A 19,440-nucleotide genomic window follows, 5' to 3' on the forward strand; every position below is an offset into this window, starting at 1 on the left:
TCATTTACCGCAGTTCATGTAGCTTGCCAACAGTAACTTCTAGTGCTTTTGTTAAAATTTTAACTCTTTCATTAATATGCTTAATTTTACTCTCTTGAAACTTTAAATTCAACAAAAACATTTGCAAACTTATTTTGAAGATGACAGACTAATAGGTAACAATCAACAAATGAAAGGAGACAGGCCAACCTCTAAGGAAGTTCACTACATAACATAAAATTATGTAGATAATAGTGTTTAATTCAATGATAAACACTATTTATACAATTTGGTCATGAAAAATAAATTAACTGATTAGGACACTGCAAGGTTTTGACCACAAACAAATGACGAAGAAGAATGATGAACCAATATTACATCAAAGAATAATCCATTATATTGTCTGAACTTTCTATCTTGAAAATTAATTGGAACAATGAAATTCAAATTGAGAAAGTGAAAGAGAAGTACTTACTCTGTGACATGAGACATAAGAAACCTTTTCAGAGATTAGCATGACCAGTCTATGTGCATACATGTATGAGATGGTGAAACAAAACAAGAACACAAACACAAAACATGCAGCACAACAAAATACGAAAGTAACACATTTGTGAAGATATGGCTGTACACAATAGGCGAATATCCGACCCGGAGGATTAAAATGTTCTCTTAATCAAAATGATTTATTCATTTTTTACACAGGAGGACGGAGCTTGCCTCACTTAAAAATATTGCGAGTTGCTATTATAGTACAGCACTAAGAAAAAATAAAATCTTGTTTTTTTTTTTTTGTTCCGTATGGTCCAAAGAGCATACCAAACACTACTTCTTTGGAAACTATTCATGTGGTTTGTAAATTGAACATTGTTTGCTTGGTAGTCCAAGGTGCAATATGTTTCACTTCAAGCATTTCTTGATTATTTACCTGGCAGGTGGAATGCTACAGCCCTCAGACGGGCAAGTGGACTTCAGTCGGCCCCATGCAGACAAGACGATGCCGCCTGGGAGTGGCAACCCTCAATGGGAAACTGTATGTCTGTGGTGGGTACGACGGCTCCACCTTCCTGCAGACGGTAGAGATGTACGACCCAGACACCAACCAGTAAGTATCAGTTCACGCTCAGTGTATGAATAACACGCCATGTGGCAAGTTTTGACCAACAGGAAAATCTGGGTGAGCTTTTTGTCTTTCCGTTCAGTATTGATGTCCACCTTTTAGAGCCAATGGTCAGGATACTAGGATGATGGGCCAAAGGTTTTCAGGTTGAGTCATGCAGATTTAATTCTCATCCAGTTCAAGGAATTTTTTGATTGAAAAATTTTATTTTAAGGTTTCTGGATTGAATATGTGTTACCCTTTCACCTTTATACCAAGGGCGGTAGTAGGAAACCTAAGCAAATGGTAGTCCTGCATCACCAACAAATTTTGTAGCTGTAAATCGACTAGAAGCAAAAGAGCCTGCTCTGAATATGCTATGTTAATTGACAGTCTTCCTGATGTTATTTTGAACATATGGCATTGCTGGTCACACTGTATGTCATAAGAAACCTCAATAATAGACAAAAATATATGAAAACTACAAAAAAAAAAATCATGCAAATACACTGGAAACAGCTAAAATCAGCCAATGTCAAAAAATTTTTTAAAAATAAATAGCACAGAAAATTCTATGGAAGGAATTAGTCAAAAAATTAATTTAGTACAGACGGACACAGGGGGGCTAAAATGACGAGACAGTAGCAACAAGGACACTAACTAAAGACAAACTATGACCTTGGACAGCACAGCAACAAACAGACGAACCCAAATATGATACTGAACAGATAATGTGGACAACACTACAATAACATTGAGATATATAAGAGTACCCAGTGATGTGACAAAACTGATATTCTGGACACCAAAATGATTACAGCACAGATAAACACAGTAACGCGATCGCCAGGAGAAACGCAGCACAATGAGCTTCAAACTAATTTTCTGGTGATTTCCATCAGATTTTAGACTCTTTAATACAACATTTTCAGGGTTCCTTGAAAAGGGGTTGTAATAATGGGGTTTTACTGCATATCTTCTGGTTTAAATGTTATAAAAATATACAAACATATAAAATATAAATAAATCATTGCTTATCATGTTACAGAGCTGCCAACCATTATGGATTTTCCATAATTATTACGGATTTAACACCGAATTACGGAATTACGGAACATTGCTGGTTTATTACGGAAACGAGGGTTTGTGCTGCATGGTAACGGAAAAAATTTCGTTTCTGGTATACGTGTTTCGTGAACGCAGTTCGATTACATCACGTGGTTGTGCTAATATCGGAACTAGTAAGTGTGTGCATGTGCTGTCGAAATAAGTAGATTAATTCTCGTGTTTTGAAATAATAATGGGATGGTATTACGTCCGTTGTACAATACAACTAGAACATATTCAGTTTGTTGGCTACTTACGTCATGATAATTTTTGTACGGTACTTTGGCTAACCTGTGTTTTAATTTATTTCTTGTAAGCCATTTTTTTTCATCAGTGTTTTTGTCGTGTCTACAGACGAGAAATTTTTTTATGTTTTTCGGTAGTGTTGTGTTCTTCAGTGCCGGTTGTAGAAATGAAGCGTGTGACAGAACAATGTGTATCTGGGTGGAAAAAAAAAGAATGCAATTCTTCATAACTTTTGACCTAACTATTCAAAATAATGGCCATGCCTGTCGTCTTCAAATGTTTTGGAACGCCATGCAGGTGCACATGGTTGCACATGGTGAAAGGGATGACTGTAGACGGCATATTGAATCAAAGAAACATGCGAAACATTTTATAGCCACGACGAGTAATAAATCTATATCATCGTTTTTTCGCTACATCTGAAGAAACGAAAGTAACAAACGCAGAGTTATTGTTTACAAGTTCTTTTCTTTGTCTTCTGTTTGTTTTCAAGACAGTTCATATCCAACCAGGATAAAAGAAGCAATAATAAGACAGTTGTAAAAAGTTTAACTTTGAATACTTTGAATTGAAGATTCAAAATTTCCAGTAAAATGATTGATATTTCTTACATATTCAGATGATTGTATTGTTCAAATAGTTTATTTATTCATTTATTTGCATTGTATTCATATAGATAGGCCTATATTTTCAATTTTTTTTGCATATTACTGTCCTTGTTTTATCTTGTGTGTGTGTCATAATTCCCCAGGAAAAATTTATTGTGCATGATTTACACGTACTTTTTTCTATAATTTTCATAACTGATGGGTGTGATATGAGTTTGGCAGCTCTGCATGTTACAATATTCAATAATCATGAAGATTAAATACACCACTCTTATATACGTCGTCGTCATCTCATCACCATCGTCATCGTCAACTGCTTCCAGACCGCAGATGAGTGAGCAAAGTAAAACACACTCATGCACGTGTGCGCACACACACACACACACACACACACCCACATGCACACACACACACACACCCACATGCACACACACACACACACCCACATGCACACACACACACACATGCACACACACCCACATGCACACACACACACACAGAGAGAGAGAGAGAGAGAGAGAAAGATTCATACATATTCATATACACACATGGAAAGTGTTATAATTACTCATCCTGTTACAGTAAAACTAAATTGTATAAAAATGTGCTCTGGGAAAAAGTCGGTCACCACAATCTCAACTGCTCGGTGACCCTTGGGTACTGTCTTACGAACCTTCGAAACATAAGCATCAGCACACCATAGCAGCAACTTTGGTCTCCCGCACACTAGGCAGCCAAGTCGCAGCGGCCTGAGGGTGGTCACAGCTGCACACGCGGCTAGTACTATCGCAGCAGTGGCAGTGTACATTTGTAATATGGAGACTCTTGACGTAGAAAAATTTATTTTGGAAATTGAAAAGAGCCCTCCAAAATGGGACTTGACTACAGATGAATGCCATAACTGTGATTTGGTGGTGGGGAGGGGAAGTAATTGTTGAAGTTATAAGTTATTTGATGTAAAAAAAAATGAATTGGGTGAGTACAGAATATAACGAATAGGCTAAATTTAGGGAGTGAAACAAAAAAAATTATTTTATTTATTAATCGTACACTATTTAATGGCTGATCTTCCATGCTGTTGTCGGGTCCTGGTCACTGTGCCTCAACCAAATGCTACCACCCCTGGTTTGCCGCCTGTTTCCAACTTCACTGGGAAAAGGGAGGGGGGTGTGCTTGTTATCGGGAGCTACAGAAATGAATGAAATCATAGATGCACGGCGCGTTTCCAATCCCTTTATTCACTTCACTACTATACAGTGAGCATCGCGTGTGTCGTGCCACCGTGGGTCCACCGCGCGTCCTCCTCTCTCTTCCACACTCCTCTACACTCTCTCCACAAGGACCCATCTCCCCCACCATTTCGCCGACGCCACCGTTTTGCGTCACCACCCAATGGCGTGCAGGGACCTACTGGGTGGGGCTTCACAAACGAACCACTAGGTCCACACAAGACCAAACAATAAACAATTTCTGCTTGGAGCTCCATCGCTGCACTGTTGCCATGTGGCCGCCGGCGTCGCGTGTCTGGTTCTGGCCGCCGTGACTTGGCCCCCTAGTGTGCACTGAACTCCGTCATTCGTAGTAAAATTGTGAGTTTTCCTGGCAGCAGGAACATATACATCAGGCCACACGGCCTCCATCAAAACAGGAGTCAATTATCACTGCGCATAAAAAGAAAACTTTAATGGGCATTCCCGCTGTCCCCTTTATTCCTTGTTCATTGACCTTTTGAATAACCCCTATTGCATTTTCTTTATGAGAATATTAAAATGGTGAATTCATCACCTCCTCTGGCTGTTTCATACTTTTCTCCATTATTATTGACATGTATTTATCACGTTTGAATTTTAACCCAAATTTTTATGTGTTTTTAAATGTTTTTGAGACAAAAGCAAGTACTATTTTACTTGTTTTTAAATACTGTGAATTCACTTCGAAACACTTAGAATACTGCATAAATGATGTTTAAAAACAAATTTACATAGGTGTAAATCATAATTTAGGTCCAAAAATTGCAAGAAAACAATTAAAATGTTGTCATACATTATTTTTCTACTATTGTTTGGTTTTTATCCACCTGTAATATCTGTTGTTTAAAAACACTGTTTTACCTAAGACAATATACTTCAGTATTAAACTACTGTGAATGCAAACAGCCAGAGGCTGAACGCTACACAGTTAAAAGTTTGGTCGATAGTGTCAGTTCTCTATTTGTTTATGATGTGAAGCTAGGTGGAAGTGGGAGATCGATGTAACTTCAACAGGTTAAGTGGGAACCAATGGTGTACCATTCCAGTATGATACAACAGCAGTTGTAAAAATGTTGTTATATTAGAAAAAAAATGAAAGTAGAAAAAAAAATATATTTTATTCATTAAACCAAAATGATAATGTATTAAGGTACAAATAGATATAACAAATGTGCAGACAACACCCATTAATCGTTATGGTTTTTACAAACATGAGTATAAAACAGATGCTTGAAAAGAGAGCATCATGAACAATTAGCGCAATGAAAAATGCGCCTGACGTAACACGTATTTAAATACTGCGCATAAGGAAAATTCTTTTAATTAATGTACATTTAAAAGACCTTAGCAAGCAGACAAAAGTCATATAAAAGTCTCACGCTATCAAACGTTATCAAACAATTAAGTATAAATATTAAGGCTTTAAATTATGCATTAAGTTTACTTGCAACATAAGCTTTCATGGCAAATTTAAATGGGAATCGCGAACCCCAGCTAAAAGACATTAAATCAAAAAATATTACGACAGGGAGGAAGCCCAATGCGCAAAACAAATAATCAAGCAAACACTCATGTAAATTAAGGTCGGTGATAAATGGAACATCCAACAAAATTAGGTACAAGACCCATCTAGACCACTCAATCAAGAGCAGAAGGCTCGTAAGAAAGAAGTAAACAGACCATTAATGCACGCGGAAATTACAAGGCAGAGATCCATAGTGGATTTAAAGCGAAGCTTCTAACATAACTAATCAACCATGAGCATAAGAAGCGCGGCCTCCTCCCAGCGGACTGCCTACGAGCGAGAGTGACTGAAGACAGTGCCGGCCTAAGCAAACTCGCGGCCTTATATACAGGCGAACTGTCTTTCGAGAACAATATTGAAAAGCGGCGGAGGGGAAGGTTCGAGAAACGAGGAGAAGGGAAGACGGGAAGCCTCGGGAAAGGAGGGGAAGTGCGGAGGGGAAGGCTGGGGCAAGGTGGAGAGGGGGAAAGGATGGAGGGGAAGGGAGCGCTCTGCTAGCCCGGGAGGCGGCAACTGCTGCAACCCCCCCCCCTTAAGTGGCCCTACCCTGAGAGCATAAGATCACGAAGTCGAAGAACAATGCGAAGCCACGCAAGCTGCAAAAACATAGATGCTGGAACGCCAGCATGAAGAAATTTTTAGCGGCTCGCAGCTCGAGCCGAAACGTTGACGAGTCCAGAAGCGGGGCAGAAGACGCTATCAGTGTCGCTTGGTGCAGGGAATCCGCGAGTCTCAACCACCCAGGCCTAGGTGGGACTCCAGCGGAACCCGCCGTAGACCGAAGTGCCGAGGCAGGCAATCCAGAGCGGCAATCATCGTAGATGAGGGATCACCTCTGATGGGCTCTGGAGCATCCGAGCGCTCACAGGAGCGCGAAGGCGTTTAAACTGGAGACTGCCGGCGCTCAACAGGGCACCTCAACAGGGGGCCTGCATCCGGGCGCCGCGAAGGAGCCATGCCATCAGGCAAGAGGTCGAAGCGAAGATTGCTCTAAGGGGGACACGTCCCGGCGGGGGGAGGCGAAGACGACGACGACGCCCTGAAGAGACGTCTCTCCTCGAGGCGAAGAAGCAGGCTGGTGAAAATCGTAGAGATGCGGGGCCAGCAGAGCGAGGGCAGGGGAGAAGAGGATGGCGCGCCAAACTAAAAAGGGGGAAAAAAAAGGAGAGCCGCAACAGCAAACACAACAAACAAACAACACTAAAACTTAGTAATAAAACAGTTATCTAAACGCAAGCCTAATAAACACTCTCAAGTAACAATTGCAAAATACTTTAACTCACAAAGGCCTTGACTTGACTCACATGAGCCTTCTTAAACTTATGTTTAAACTTACATGACTTAAGTAACAAGGTATTAGCGGCCAAAATTCTATGCACACTATAAGGTCCTTCATAGGGAGGCAAGAGTTTCACATTTAATTTACTGGCCAAAGAAGGGAGGGTGAAGCTGCGACAGAGAACAAGGTCTCCAACTTTGTAACCATGAGGGGATCTGGATTTGTTATAAGATTCAGCGACAGCCTGACGGGCCTTACGTAAATTGCAAGCTACCGAGTCGAGCACACTGTCAAGGCCCGAGGCATCGAGGGCGGAGTCGAGAGGGGGAAGGCCCCACTGGTTAAGTAAGGGATGAGTGAGCTCACGCCCAAGGAAGGGAAGAGAGGGAGGAAATCCAGAGGAGGAATGAGTAGCAGAGTTCAAACCCACGTTAATATAATCCAAATCGGAATCCCAAAGAGTTTGGTCAGAACGATAGAAGGATATAAGGATGCTCTTCAAAACCTTATTTACTCGTTCGACCATGTTACCCTGAGGAAAATAAGCAGAGCTATAGATGGGTTTCACAGCCCATTCAAAAAGAAAATCACTGTAAACAGAAGATCTGAAATAAGGAGCATTGTCAGAAACCATGATACAAGGGGGACCAAACAATTTAAACACCTGTTCTCTAAGAACTCTAACGATCGTAGCAGCCTTCATGTTTTTGAGAGGAAGGAGAATGACAAATTTCGAAAAAATGTCCAGAACCACTAGTAAACAGATATTTCCCTTTTTGGACCGGGTAAGAGGCCCAAATATGTCGATATGTAAAGCGTGCCAAGGAGCAACAGGAGGATCGGCGGCATAGAGCCCTACCTTGGAGTTGTGAGGGGGCTTTGATACTTGACAGTCTACACAAGAGCGAACATAGCTACGAACATCGCTCAGTAACTCGGGCCAGAATAAATGCGCGGAAATCCTGCGCTGGGTTTTCTCAATACCCAAATGGCCACCGAGAAGTGAAGAATGGAAATAAGCCAATACCATGGCCCTTAAGGCGGCTGGAACGACTGCCTTGCGAGCTCTACCTGAAGTTCCAGTAAAGTAAAGTAAACCCTGTTTTTCAATATAAGGCACAGGCCTTTTGTGATGAAGATCTCTACGAATCTCCTGGCAAAAAGGGTCATTGCTCTGACATTCTCTAATATTTAAGTATGACTCTGGAAAAATTTTACAAACAGAGAGGAATTCAGTTCTCTCAGAATAGTCCTCATCAATAGGCTCAAACTCATCAGTACAAAACATACGGGAAAGAGAATCAGCAATAATGTTTTCTCTACCTGGTATGTGATGAATGGAAAATCGGAACCGCGACAACCGAAGGATCCAGTGACTCAATTTACCCAGCTGGTGTGGGTGGTTAAATAGCCAACTAAGGGCTTGGTTGTCGGTAAATAGGTCAAACTCGTTAGCATCCAAATAATTTTCGAATTTTTCAAGAGCAAAGAGGCACCCAAGGGCCTCCTTCTCGTACACACCCAGGCGCTGCTCAGATTCCGAAAGAGAACGGCTTGCAAAGGCGATGGGTCTGATCTTACCCTCTTCCAAATGACCTAAAACTGCTCCAAGGGCGATAGAAGAGGCGTCAACCTGAACTGCGAAGCGTCTACTGAAATCGGGTAAAATAAGAACTGGAGGAGAAGCCATACAAGTCTTCAAGGCCTGGAAAGATTTTTCTTGTTCAGGACCCCACTCAAAAGCTACATTCTTTTTTCGAAGGTGATTTAAAGGAGCACTTAGAGAAGCAAAATTATGAATAAATCTGGAAAAGTAACCCAGCATGCCTAAAAAACGCTGAACTCCCTTAATGTTGATAGGCTTAGGGAACTGTACAATGGGTGCAATTTTATCTGGATCCATGAGGAGGGTTCCCTGAGAAATGACATAGCCAAGGAATTTTACTGACGTCTTTGCCAAAATGACCTTATTAGGGTTAACAGTCAGATGAGCAGCTCGTAAACGAGTAAGAACTTCTGTTAAGTGGGCAATGTGATCGTCAAGAGTATCGCTATACACAATAATATCATCGACATAATTAAACACAAATTTATACTTAAGGTCCTTTAGTACATGGTCCAAAACACGACTCATGGCCTGACTGCCAAAATTAACCCCCATGGGTATGCGATTAAATTCAAAATGGCCAAACGGGGTGGAAAAGGCGGTATATTTGCGACAAGAAGGATCCAGGAGGCATTGATGGAAGCTTTGATTTAAATCAATAATTGAAAACACCTTGGCCTTGCCTAAGTGCTGCAAGGCACTTTCTACAGTAGGGAGGGGATAAACATCCTCCATGGCTATTTTACGATTCAAGGGAATGTAGTTGTGAACCATTCGCCAATTAACCCCGTCCTTCTTACGCACTAGGAAGGTGGGAGTGCTAAAATCAGAAGTGGAAGGAGAAATAACGCCAGCAGACAAGAGCTTATCTACGATATCATGCATGGCCTGAAGTTTAGGAGGGGAAACCTTGTGATATTTACTGCGAACCGGAGATTCATCCTTCAAGTAAAACTTGTAGGGCAAAATGTCGCAGCGTCCGATTTTAGGAGAAATGACATCGGAAAATCTATGCACAAGGTTGGCAACGACTTGCTTCTGTAGAGAGTCGTTACTATCACGACATTCAAAAATGACAGGCTTAGAAGAGTCGAAAGTTAAAGGGATTTTGACAGTAGGTGCGAATCCAAAAGAAAGCTCATGAAGACCAAAATTTAAAACTGCTTTAGTCTTGCCCAAAAAATCTAAACCCAAAATAAATTCAGGGTGTAAATCAGAAATGACAGCGAATTTCCAGTTCCAGGAAAAATGTTTAATCTTTAAATGTAAAGTGACTGACTTGTTAGATCGAATGCATTCACCATTTGCAACACAAATATTAACTGGATCATTGCAATACACATGTGAAGCAATAGTAGGAAACATTTTAATTAAATTCTGCAAAAAACCTTCGCTAATAACGGAATGGGTGGCGCCAGTGTCAACTAGAGCCGGAAAAGAATGCTCCTGAATATGAATTGGAAGAAAATGCAAATAGACTGGCACAGAGGATTTTTTAACAAACCGACAGAAACGACCTCTCTTACGTCCCGTCAGACGGAGTTTCCCGGACACTTAGCCCGGTAATGCCCTGTTCCCTTACAGGAAAAACATTTCCGGTCATTGTGCGGTATGAATGGCTGACCGCAGTCTTTAGAAATATGTCCAAAAATGCAACAGTTTGCACAGCGAGTGCGTACATTTCTTTGATCGCACTGTACATGACCTGTGGCTTTAAGAGCGGAGGCGGCAGCAAGGTGGGCGGGAGCACTTATACGAGGCGAAGAGAATGCGCCCGCTGCCGGCGCGCTAATGCGTTCAGTGTTGTGTGACTGAGTGTGTTGCCGGAATGCACCCCGATTAGGATTTGAGGGGCGATAAGAATGACATGCCTTATCATTTGCCTCTGAGCGAAATGTGGGTAACGAGCGAACCTCGCACTTACAGTCGCGAGGTTGCCACTTACTATCAGTGTCACGACGTGATGGAAATTCCGTCTCGTATTTAGAGACGGCTAACAAACGGGCCTCTATTTCACTACCCCAGGCTCGTAAAGAATCAAGGGTGGAAGGAGGAGTTAACATGCTAGCAAGACTGAGAACATGAGGGGCAAAGTTACCTAAGACAAGCTGAACTAATTCCGCCTCGGGGGTATCAAGTTCCAACACATCCGCGTACGAAAGTACCGAATCAATGTACTAACTCACCGACTCATCGGGGCGCTGAAAGCGAAAGACTAAGTCTCTCTTGCAGGCGTCCTACACCCGGGGGGGGGCAAACTCCCCTCAGCACAGATAACTTAAATGTGTGAAAATCCGACTTTTGCACAATAGCCTCAGTTAGCCTATTCACAAATATACCAGAACACTTAGTTAAGAGCGCCTTCATAAACGCCTCAGAAGGAACCAGGTTCAGCTTAATGAGGCGCTCAGCCTCATGAAAAAATTCAAGAACACGCTTAGGCTCACTGCTGTCAAGAGCGGGCATACACTTCAAAGAGGAAAAGAACAACTTTTGAGAAAAGGAATGAGTGGGAGCAGGACTTACTTCCAGTGAGGCTTCCACCTCGCCCCTTACAGGTGTGACGTCACTGCTGTCACGCATAAACCGAACGAGTCGGGCACGCAAGGTCGTGACAGTGTCGCCCGACTCGGCAGGCAGTTGATTTTCTTCACAGTACCGGACAAGTTCATCCCGGTGCAGCTGATAGATCCATGTGACTCCAGGGCGGCTCATGGTAACAGAGAACAAACAACAATGTAACAACTGCCGAAGCAGAGTTGCGCAGACGTTGAAGCTAGGTGGAAGTGGGAGATCGATGTAACTTCAACAGGTTAAGTGGGAACCAATGGTGTACCATTCCAGTATGATACAACAGCAGTTGTAAAAATGTTGTTATATTAGAAAAAAAATGAAAGTAGAAAAAAAAATATATTTTATTCATTAAACCAAAATGATAATGTATTAAGGTACAAATAGATATAACAAATGTGCAGACAACACCCATTAATCGTTATGGTTTTTACAAACATGAGTATAAAACAGATGCTTGAAAAGAGAGCATCATGAACAATTAGCGCAATGAAAAATGTGCCTGACGTAACACGTATTTAAATACTGCGCATAAGGAAAATTCTTTTAATTAATGTACATTTAAAAGACCTTAGCAAGCAGACAAAAGTCATATAAAAGTCTCACGCTATCAAACGTTATCAAACAATTAAGTATAAATATTAAGGCTTTAAATTATGCATTAAGTTTACTTGCAACATAAGCTTTCATGGCAAATTTAAATGGGAATCGCGAACCCCAGCTAAAAGACATTAAATCAAAAAATATTACGACAGGGAGGAAGCCCAATGCGCAAAACAAATAATCAAGCAAACACTCATGTAAATTAAGGTCGGTGATAAATGGAACATCCAACAAAATTAGGTACAAGACCCATCTAGACCACTCAATCAAGAGCAGAAGGCTCGTAAGAAAGAAGTAAACAGACCATTAATGCACGCGGAAATTACAAGGCAGAGATCCATAGTGGATTTAAAGCGAAGCTTCTAACATAACTAATCAACCATGAGCATAAGAAGCGCGGCCTCCTCCCAGCGGACTACCTACGAGCGAGAGTGACTGAAGACAGTGCCGGCCTAAGCAAACTCGCGGCCTTATATACAGGCGAACTGTCTTTCGAGAACAATAGAGAAAAGCGGCGGAGGGGAAGGTTCGAGAAACGAGGAGAAGGGAAGACGGGAAGCCTCGGGAAAGGAGGGGAAGTGCGGAGGGGAAGGCTGGGGCAAGGTGGAGAGGGGGAAAGGATGGAGGGGAAGGGAGCGCTCTGCTAGCCCGGGAGGCGGCAACTGCTGCAGATGCAACCATTAGTTCGTCATTAAATATAATGCATAAATAGCAACATGGACTGGATTAGAAGCCCATCTGGCACATTTCCAATGCTGATAGAGGATGTCCACCATAAACTTTCGGTCAACTTCCATTTAGATCTTTTTATACTATAATAATTGCGGTAGGTATCTTGTCCCTTGCATTTTACTCATTTTTAAGAGTGAACCCTCATATTTCCTTTCATTTTAACTGCTAAATTGTTTCGGTGGTGGTGGTGGTGTGTGTGTGTGTGTTTTTTTTGTTTTCTTTTAAAAAAAAACTCAAATTTAATTACATTTCATAAAAATCAGATCAACCAGTTCAGGTGATCCTTCCCAGAATTTGCCATTCCTCACAGTATTAACAAAATTTGTGCTTAAATGTTTTGACACACCAAACAGACTATTACTTCTAGTACCATGAAATTGTCCCTGTACCTGGTAGTATGTAGTATTTATGAAAGATATTTTAGCTGGTGTATTCATATATGAAATAGGCTCGTCTAGCTGGCAATATCCCACTCATATGCTCATAACACCAGTGACAGTTCATACCCATCTGATTTTTATGTGGACAGTTTCTTGATATTTTTGTTTCTACAATGACTATACATATTTTTACAGTGCTTTTAAAAGATAATTAATTATCACTGAGTTGCTCAAAGTGTGGGGAAAAAAATAGTTCACTTAACTCTTCTGTGACCCAGTAAACTAAAAATTGGCCTTCATGTCTTTCCTTTAGTTTTCAAAGTGGACATAGTTTTATTGGCTGTCTGACCACGGCGTGTGAAGGTTCAAATCACTAGCCCCCCATGAAGGCAATCCGGAGTCAAATCAGATTTTTAGCAGTCTCTTTTGTAGCATCTGTGCTTCAAAATTCAATGTTTTCTTTGGCTCGTGCTACAATTTCGGACTTTCAGATACATTCTGCCTAGTAGGAATACCATTAGTACAGTCGACATTATCATCACTTTGAACTGTTTTCTCTCCAGCTGCAATTTTAGTGACGTTGTCAGTGTGATGTTCAGTAGTTGAGTTGCAATATTGTTTCATAGAGGGTAAAGAGAATGCAATAAATCTTAAGAATATGCGGTCAGCTACAGCTACCGCTGACACCAGGGGTGTATAAAGCAGTATCAGTGCTGTCTTGAGTTTTGTCAGCTGTCTCAAAAGCCAGAAAACAATTCACATTAAAAGATTTTAAACCTTTTTTAATGAAACATTTCTGCTCAGAGTTTAAAAACAAGGGGTTTAAATTTTAAAAAGATATATTATAACTTTCTTACTACGAACACTATAAAATCTGTTCAAACTTTCAAACTTATTGTAAACCTAATAATTACATTTGTTAAGTGATTCTTGTAATGGGGAAGATTGATTTAAAACATTATTTTGGACATTCATTGCTGGTTTACACTGTGTCATTAAATAAAACCTGAATAATGGACAAAGAAAAATTAACACCAACACGTGGAAAACAAGCCAAAATCCTACCTACTTTTGTCAGGCCAAGTTCAAGTTGTTGCATTGTTATCAAGAACCTTCTAAAAATTCTACCAAAATGCTGGTTGCATCAAATCAAAACATTTTGAAAAATATGTGAAAAATATTGGAGAACATATAGGATGTTTGTACATTCAGTTTTCAATGTGTTTCAGAAGTTTATATAATAATCAAAAAGTTTCCAGAATGTTCCACAAAAAATAGGAACTTTGACATCTACATCCACCTGTAGGCTGTGCCGAAGGGGATTTTTGAATTTATAACTCTTAACAAATGCTAAACTTCCATAGCAAAATTAAAAAAAAAAACTATTTAAAAAGCTGTTCATGAAGCTGTATTCTTTTACATTAAGGACTTTGGTGCCTCTACATCCTGGTGCGCTACTCTGCATGCCGTGCAGAGCGAATAATTGCACAACTAAGTTAGCTCCTTGGAAGGGACAAAGAATTTTCGAATTGCAGAGAAAGAGAAAATTGCAGTTTTAAAAATGTTCACTTTTGCAACTTTGTGCCAGCATTCTTTGTGAAGACATATTCATAAATTGTGCTGTAGTTAATTTTATATCATGAATCATAGTAGTAAGTACTCCATCTAACTGAAATTATAGTTTTAATAAAATACCATACGTGTTAGTAACATTACCAGTATTTTATTTTATACTTCGTTTTAACAGTAAAAAAAGTTCTTAATTGAAAACTAACATTCATGAATATTCTTTTTTTTTTTCCTTAGAAAAATGTTTTTTTGTTTGTTAAATATGTGGTTGGGTGTGCAGGTGGCAGTACGTGGCGCCACTGAACGTGATGAGGAGCCGTGTGGCGCTGGTGGCCAACATGGGCAAGCTGTGGGCAATCGGCGGCTACGACGGAGTGTCCAACCTCTCCACGGTGGAGGTGTACGACCCCAGCGCCAACGCCTGGTCCTTCGTGTCGCCCATGTGCGCCCACGAAGGAGGGGTGGGCGTCGGCGTCATCCCAACATTCTGACAGCGAGCCAGGCATTCCGAGTGCAGCTAGTTGCAACTGCATACAAGTGCAAGCTAAGCAAGTCTTAGTCTTGTCTGATTATTTATTGGGTATATTTTGGGGTTGCCTGGTAATATCAGCTAATCAAACCAGAGTAGAACTATTTATTTATTTATTTATATTTTTTTTGTATGTAGAAGAGTTGTAAAAAATGTGAGATGCTTCTAAGTAAAACTTTTGATTTTTATTTAATAAAGTTAATCAAAATATTTTTATACAGTAGAACCAAGCATTCGGTTAACCGGGTTCTCAATTTAAAATTAAACTTGGGGGGAAAGGGACCAAGTCTGTGGTGTAATTCATTAGGGAACGGACAAGAAAGGAGTAAACTACGTATTAAAAGTAGAAACAGACAAAGAAACTGAATAGAATCGCCCTTACACACTTTTACTGTCTTGTATAGCCTTAAAAAAAAATTTTTTTTAGTTAAATTATCTGTGATTTTTGCTTATCCATGCTGACTTGCCCTCACATTACCCCGGTTAATCAATTTTCTACTGTATATGAAAGTTAAGTTGCAATACTGGTGGTGAATATTGTTTTAATGAGTGCACTAATTGCAAATTAATGCACTCAACTATGGAGCTGTGTGTAAAAAGTAAATCATTGTTTAAATTAATAATTTTTTTTTATACTTATTAAATTTTGTTTTCGGATGGCTGCACCATTTTAAGTGGAAATGATATTGCAGCATCTGCCTTGTTCGTGAATGTTCACTAAATATGTATGATGATTTGAATTGAATTGTTCATATATTTAATTATTGTTCAAAAAAATTATATTTACATTAATTTGGCATTTTTGATTACTTATGGAAAATTGTGCATTTCTGTAAAATGTTTTGTATTTTACCTCCATTAGCCAAACTCCTCTACTTCCCCCCCCCCCTTTTTTTTCTCAAAAATAATCTCATATAGTTTAAAACTTTATATAAGTCCCCAAAAAAAAGTCAAGCTTTTCTTGTCAAAGACACCGAAAATAGTGTCAAACAGATTTTTTAAATCTTAGGACATCGTGATTAAAAAAACTGAAAGAATGCTTTTAAAGGGATACATGTAACTTTATTTCAGTAGATATCCTAAAACCAAAAGCCCTTTACTTCAACAGTTTTGACAATTTGTGCCATGTCTTTTGGGTAAGGCAGAATAAAGTCTTTATCAGCTGATGTGTTTGAGACTTAAAATTATTATAATTAGTGGTATACTGATAACTATAAGTACATATTAGTACTAATTATAATCTGCAAATACTTAATACAGATTAATCATAGCCCGAGATTATTTAAATGATTATTACCAAATACATGTTCCATTAAAAAAAAAACCTATAGCCACCCAACCTCTAATGTATGGAAGCACAGAATGAACCACGAATCATTTTGATGAACAGAATCGCAAGCTGGAATTAGCTTAGTAGATGTTCGCACGCATCAGGGTTTCATATCTCTTATGCTTCTTTTGTCACCAATTTCCACTCGAGTGACTTGACATGTAAAAGACCAAATTAATTCAAGTGATAAGAAATCCTGGAATATTTGTTAAATCAAGCAGGAATTATTTTAATCATTTTTTATTTCTCATAACTACAGCAGTGGCTACTTTATTTCTCCAGTCATCTAGTCAGTCGCATCTGTTAGTAAGTGTGATGGTAACAGAAGATATGCTGGTAATGCCAAGAGGAGAACAACCATGAAATAAGATGCTTACTTGCCATCCACTACCACTTAATGGATTAATCTTGCATTATTCATTAAGAGATAGAATGTTGCCAGAAAATTTGAAGAAGATTGTCTGTCTGAATAACAACTTGCCTGTGCTGAAGTAATAGCACTCATGTGAAATCGTTACAATAATTCTCATTTAGTTCTAACCAAGATCTTACCAGATATATTTATTTTAATATTATAGCAATACATCAAAAATAATTTAGTCAAAATAATTGGTAACAGTAAACTCACATTGGTATTGATAAGAAGTTTGTAAATAACTGACGTGTTAACTGTTTTGCTCTACTGACAACAGGGAAATGCATCTTCCTACAAATCAACATTGGAAATAAAAATTGGTGAATAATGATGGATCTTTAATAATTATTTTAAGTAAGTTTTTACATCAAATGTAAGAGCATTTGTTACCACTAATGCATTTGTGCAACATATACTAAACACTAACGTAGCATGGTAGGCATGGGTCTCTTTAGACCACCCATATAATGTTCAGTTGAATGGTCTTGCCATACTTTGCTAGTGCAGGTATGCTTCACCCTGCTTATAGGGGCAAGATTAATTGGCGAATTGTGATTGAATTGAAGTAACACCAAAAAGCATGTCAATTCACCCACCATGTAACACCAAAGTTCAACTAAAATCATAAAATTCATCAGTGTTTTAGCCAAACTTAACTTGAATGACAAAAATGTAATTTTTAATTTATTAAGTTCAATAACTGTAACTTTGTCAGTATGAAGTTTGTACTAAAATATATCACTTAAATAGATACGAAAAAAATAATTTTACATCTGTACATTTTCCAAACACCTACAGATTTTTTTTTTTTTCCAGAATATTTCTGGCTTAGACATGCTTATTACAATTTATTTTATTGTAAAAGTGCATCATGTATCAGTCAGTGTAGCACTATTTTGTGGAATTAGCATTAAGAAATAGTTTAGTATATTATTTTTTAAAAATTACACTATCTTGTTGAAGAAAAAGAATTCATAAAAATAAAACAAATTCTTACTCTACCCTTTTGTAACACAACAAATAATAATTAGTAGAATTCATAGGCTCACTGATCCAAGATGTCATAATGGGCATCTGTATGCATGTTTTCTCATGCAACTGACAACAGTTAATCAATGTCTCGCTCTGTGTACTTAAAAAGCTCTGTGAATCTAAGATAAAATGCTAACTAAGCAACACTGATATTAACAGTCAAAACTGCAGCTTTTCATGACAGTCTGTTCTCTTTCCGTGCAGTGATAACTACACAGCAACTTTTGCTCTGCTTGAATCACGGCTATGCTCAGACAAGCAGTGAACCAGTTTGATTTAACTGTCAGGATTTTCACCATGCTATGTACTTACACCATTAACAACATTTTTATGGTCATACTCCCTTGTTGGTATGTCCATAAAAATGTTTTAAATGAATCTTTTCCATTGCAAGAATCATTCAAAGAACATACTGTTTTCGTTACTTCTGAAAAGTTTGATTCGGTAAACCTGCCTGCCATAGCTTGTTATCTATCATTGTTGGGACAAATGTTGTCGCAGATATGCAAATTGTTGAATAGCTTTAAAAAAAACCTGGAGCTGATAAAAGTTTACATGCTTAAGGTGAGTCCTAAATAAGTCTTACTCTAGACAACTTCAAAGTGCTGATTATAATGTGAAGCACTGCCGAAACCTCAATCTTGTGTGTGGTATATTTTAGAAATATCAAAAAACTGGTTTGAAGGGCACATCCATTGGTATTTTCACACATGGCTGCAAAAATACTTTTAGGGATGTATTTTATCAAAATATGTACTTGTAGAGTAAGAAATCTCATTATGTTGCTCTCTTTAGTACAATTAATTTTTAGGAACAAACTTCGTGTTTTTGTCCACTTATTTGATGCTTTGAAATCCATAAGTCAGTCACTGTCTATATGGCTTAGTTACAACTTCTTCAGTGTTCCTATCACTTTCGTCTATGATTACCTGAACTCTCACGAGCTGTCCTCTCAACTGACATAACATTTACAGAATCTGCATTTTTGCAACATGCACTGCTTGGCTCATACAGTGTAACTAAACACACTAAAATTTTAAGCTGAATACAGTTCATACAATAGACTTTAAATACATTTCAACCAAAGATTTAAATTTTCTACTCTAACACTCATTGCCCTTGATCATGAACACCAACATTTACATATTTTTCCTTATGGTATGGTAAATTTGCACTGTACCGTATTTACCCACCTATGGGTAGCCTATTTTCTGCTGATTTTTAGTGTAAAAAAATGTACTGAGATCCATATGTGAATTTTGGTTTAAAAAAATGTATTGTGTGGTTGAATATGCTGTGTGCTGCTTGTACTAATAATTTTAGTAAATCTTTTGATAATACTGTACACCCATACTATCGGACAGCGGAGCCAAGGTGGGTGACCTGTGACGAGGTGAGGCACCTGGAGAAGCATGGACCACTTCTACCCAAGATTCCTGTTCCAGCGATGAAAAATGATAGAAGTGACGTCCTAAGCGAGTCCAGTTGTAAACAGACAAGCTCAGGCCAGCTTGACTGCCATTATATGAAGTACATTTTAAGATTTACATTCTGAACCTCTCGCACAAAGCGTGATTTGG

At 39.0% G+C, this 19,440-nt stretch overlaps 1 protein-coding gene across 1 annotated transcript in view; it reads left to right on the top strand.

Moving 5' to 3' along the window:
• The window catches only part of LOC134530990 (kelch-like protein 18), a 68,065-nt gene extending 51,816 nt beyond the window's left edge, over window positions 1-16,249 (top strand). Inside the window, exons 9-10 of the mRNA XM_063366398.1 lie at window positions 915-1,084; window positions 14,835-16,249. Coding sequence (XP_063222468.1) covers window positions 915-1,084; window positions 14,835-15,045 — 381 coding nt within the window. The 3' untranslated portion in view covers window positions 15,046-16,249. The remainder of the gene's footprint in view (window positions 1-914; window positions 1,085-14,834) is intronic.
• Window positions 16,250-19,440: the final 3,191 nt, after the last annotated feature.

Source organism: Bacillus rossius, chromosome 3, assembly GCF_032445375.1.
Source record: "Bacillus rossius redtenbacheri isolate Brsri chromosome 3, Brsri_v3, whole genome shotgun sequence".
Classification (NCBI taxonomy): domain Eukaryota; kingdom Metazoa; phylum Arthropoda; class Insecta; order Phasmatodea; family Bacillidae; genus Bacillus; species Bacillus rossius.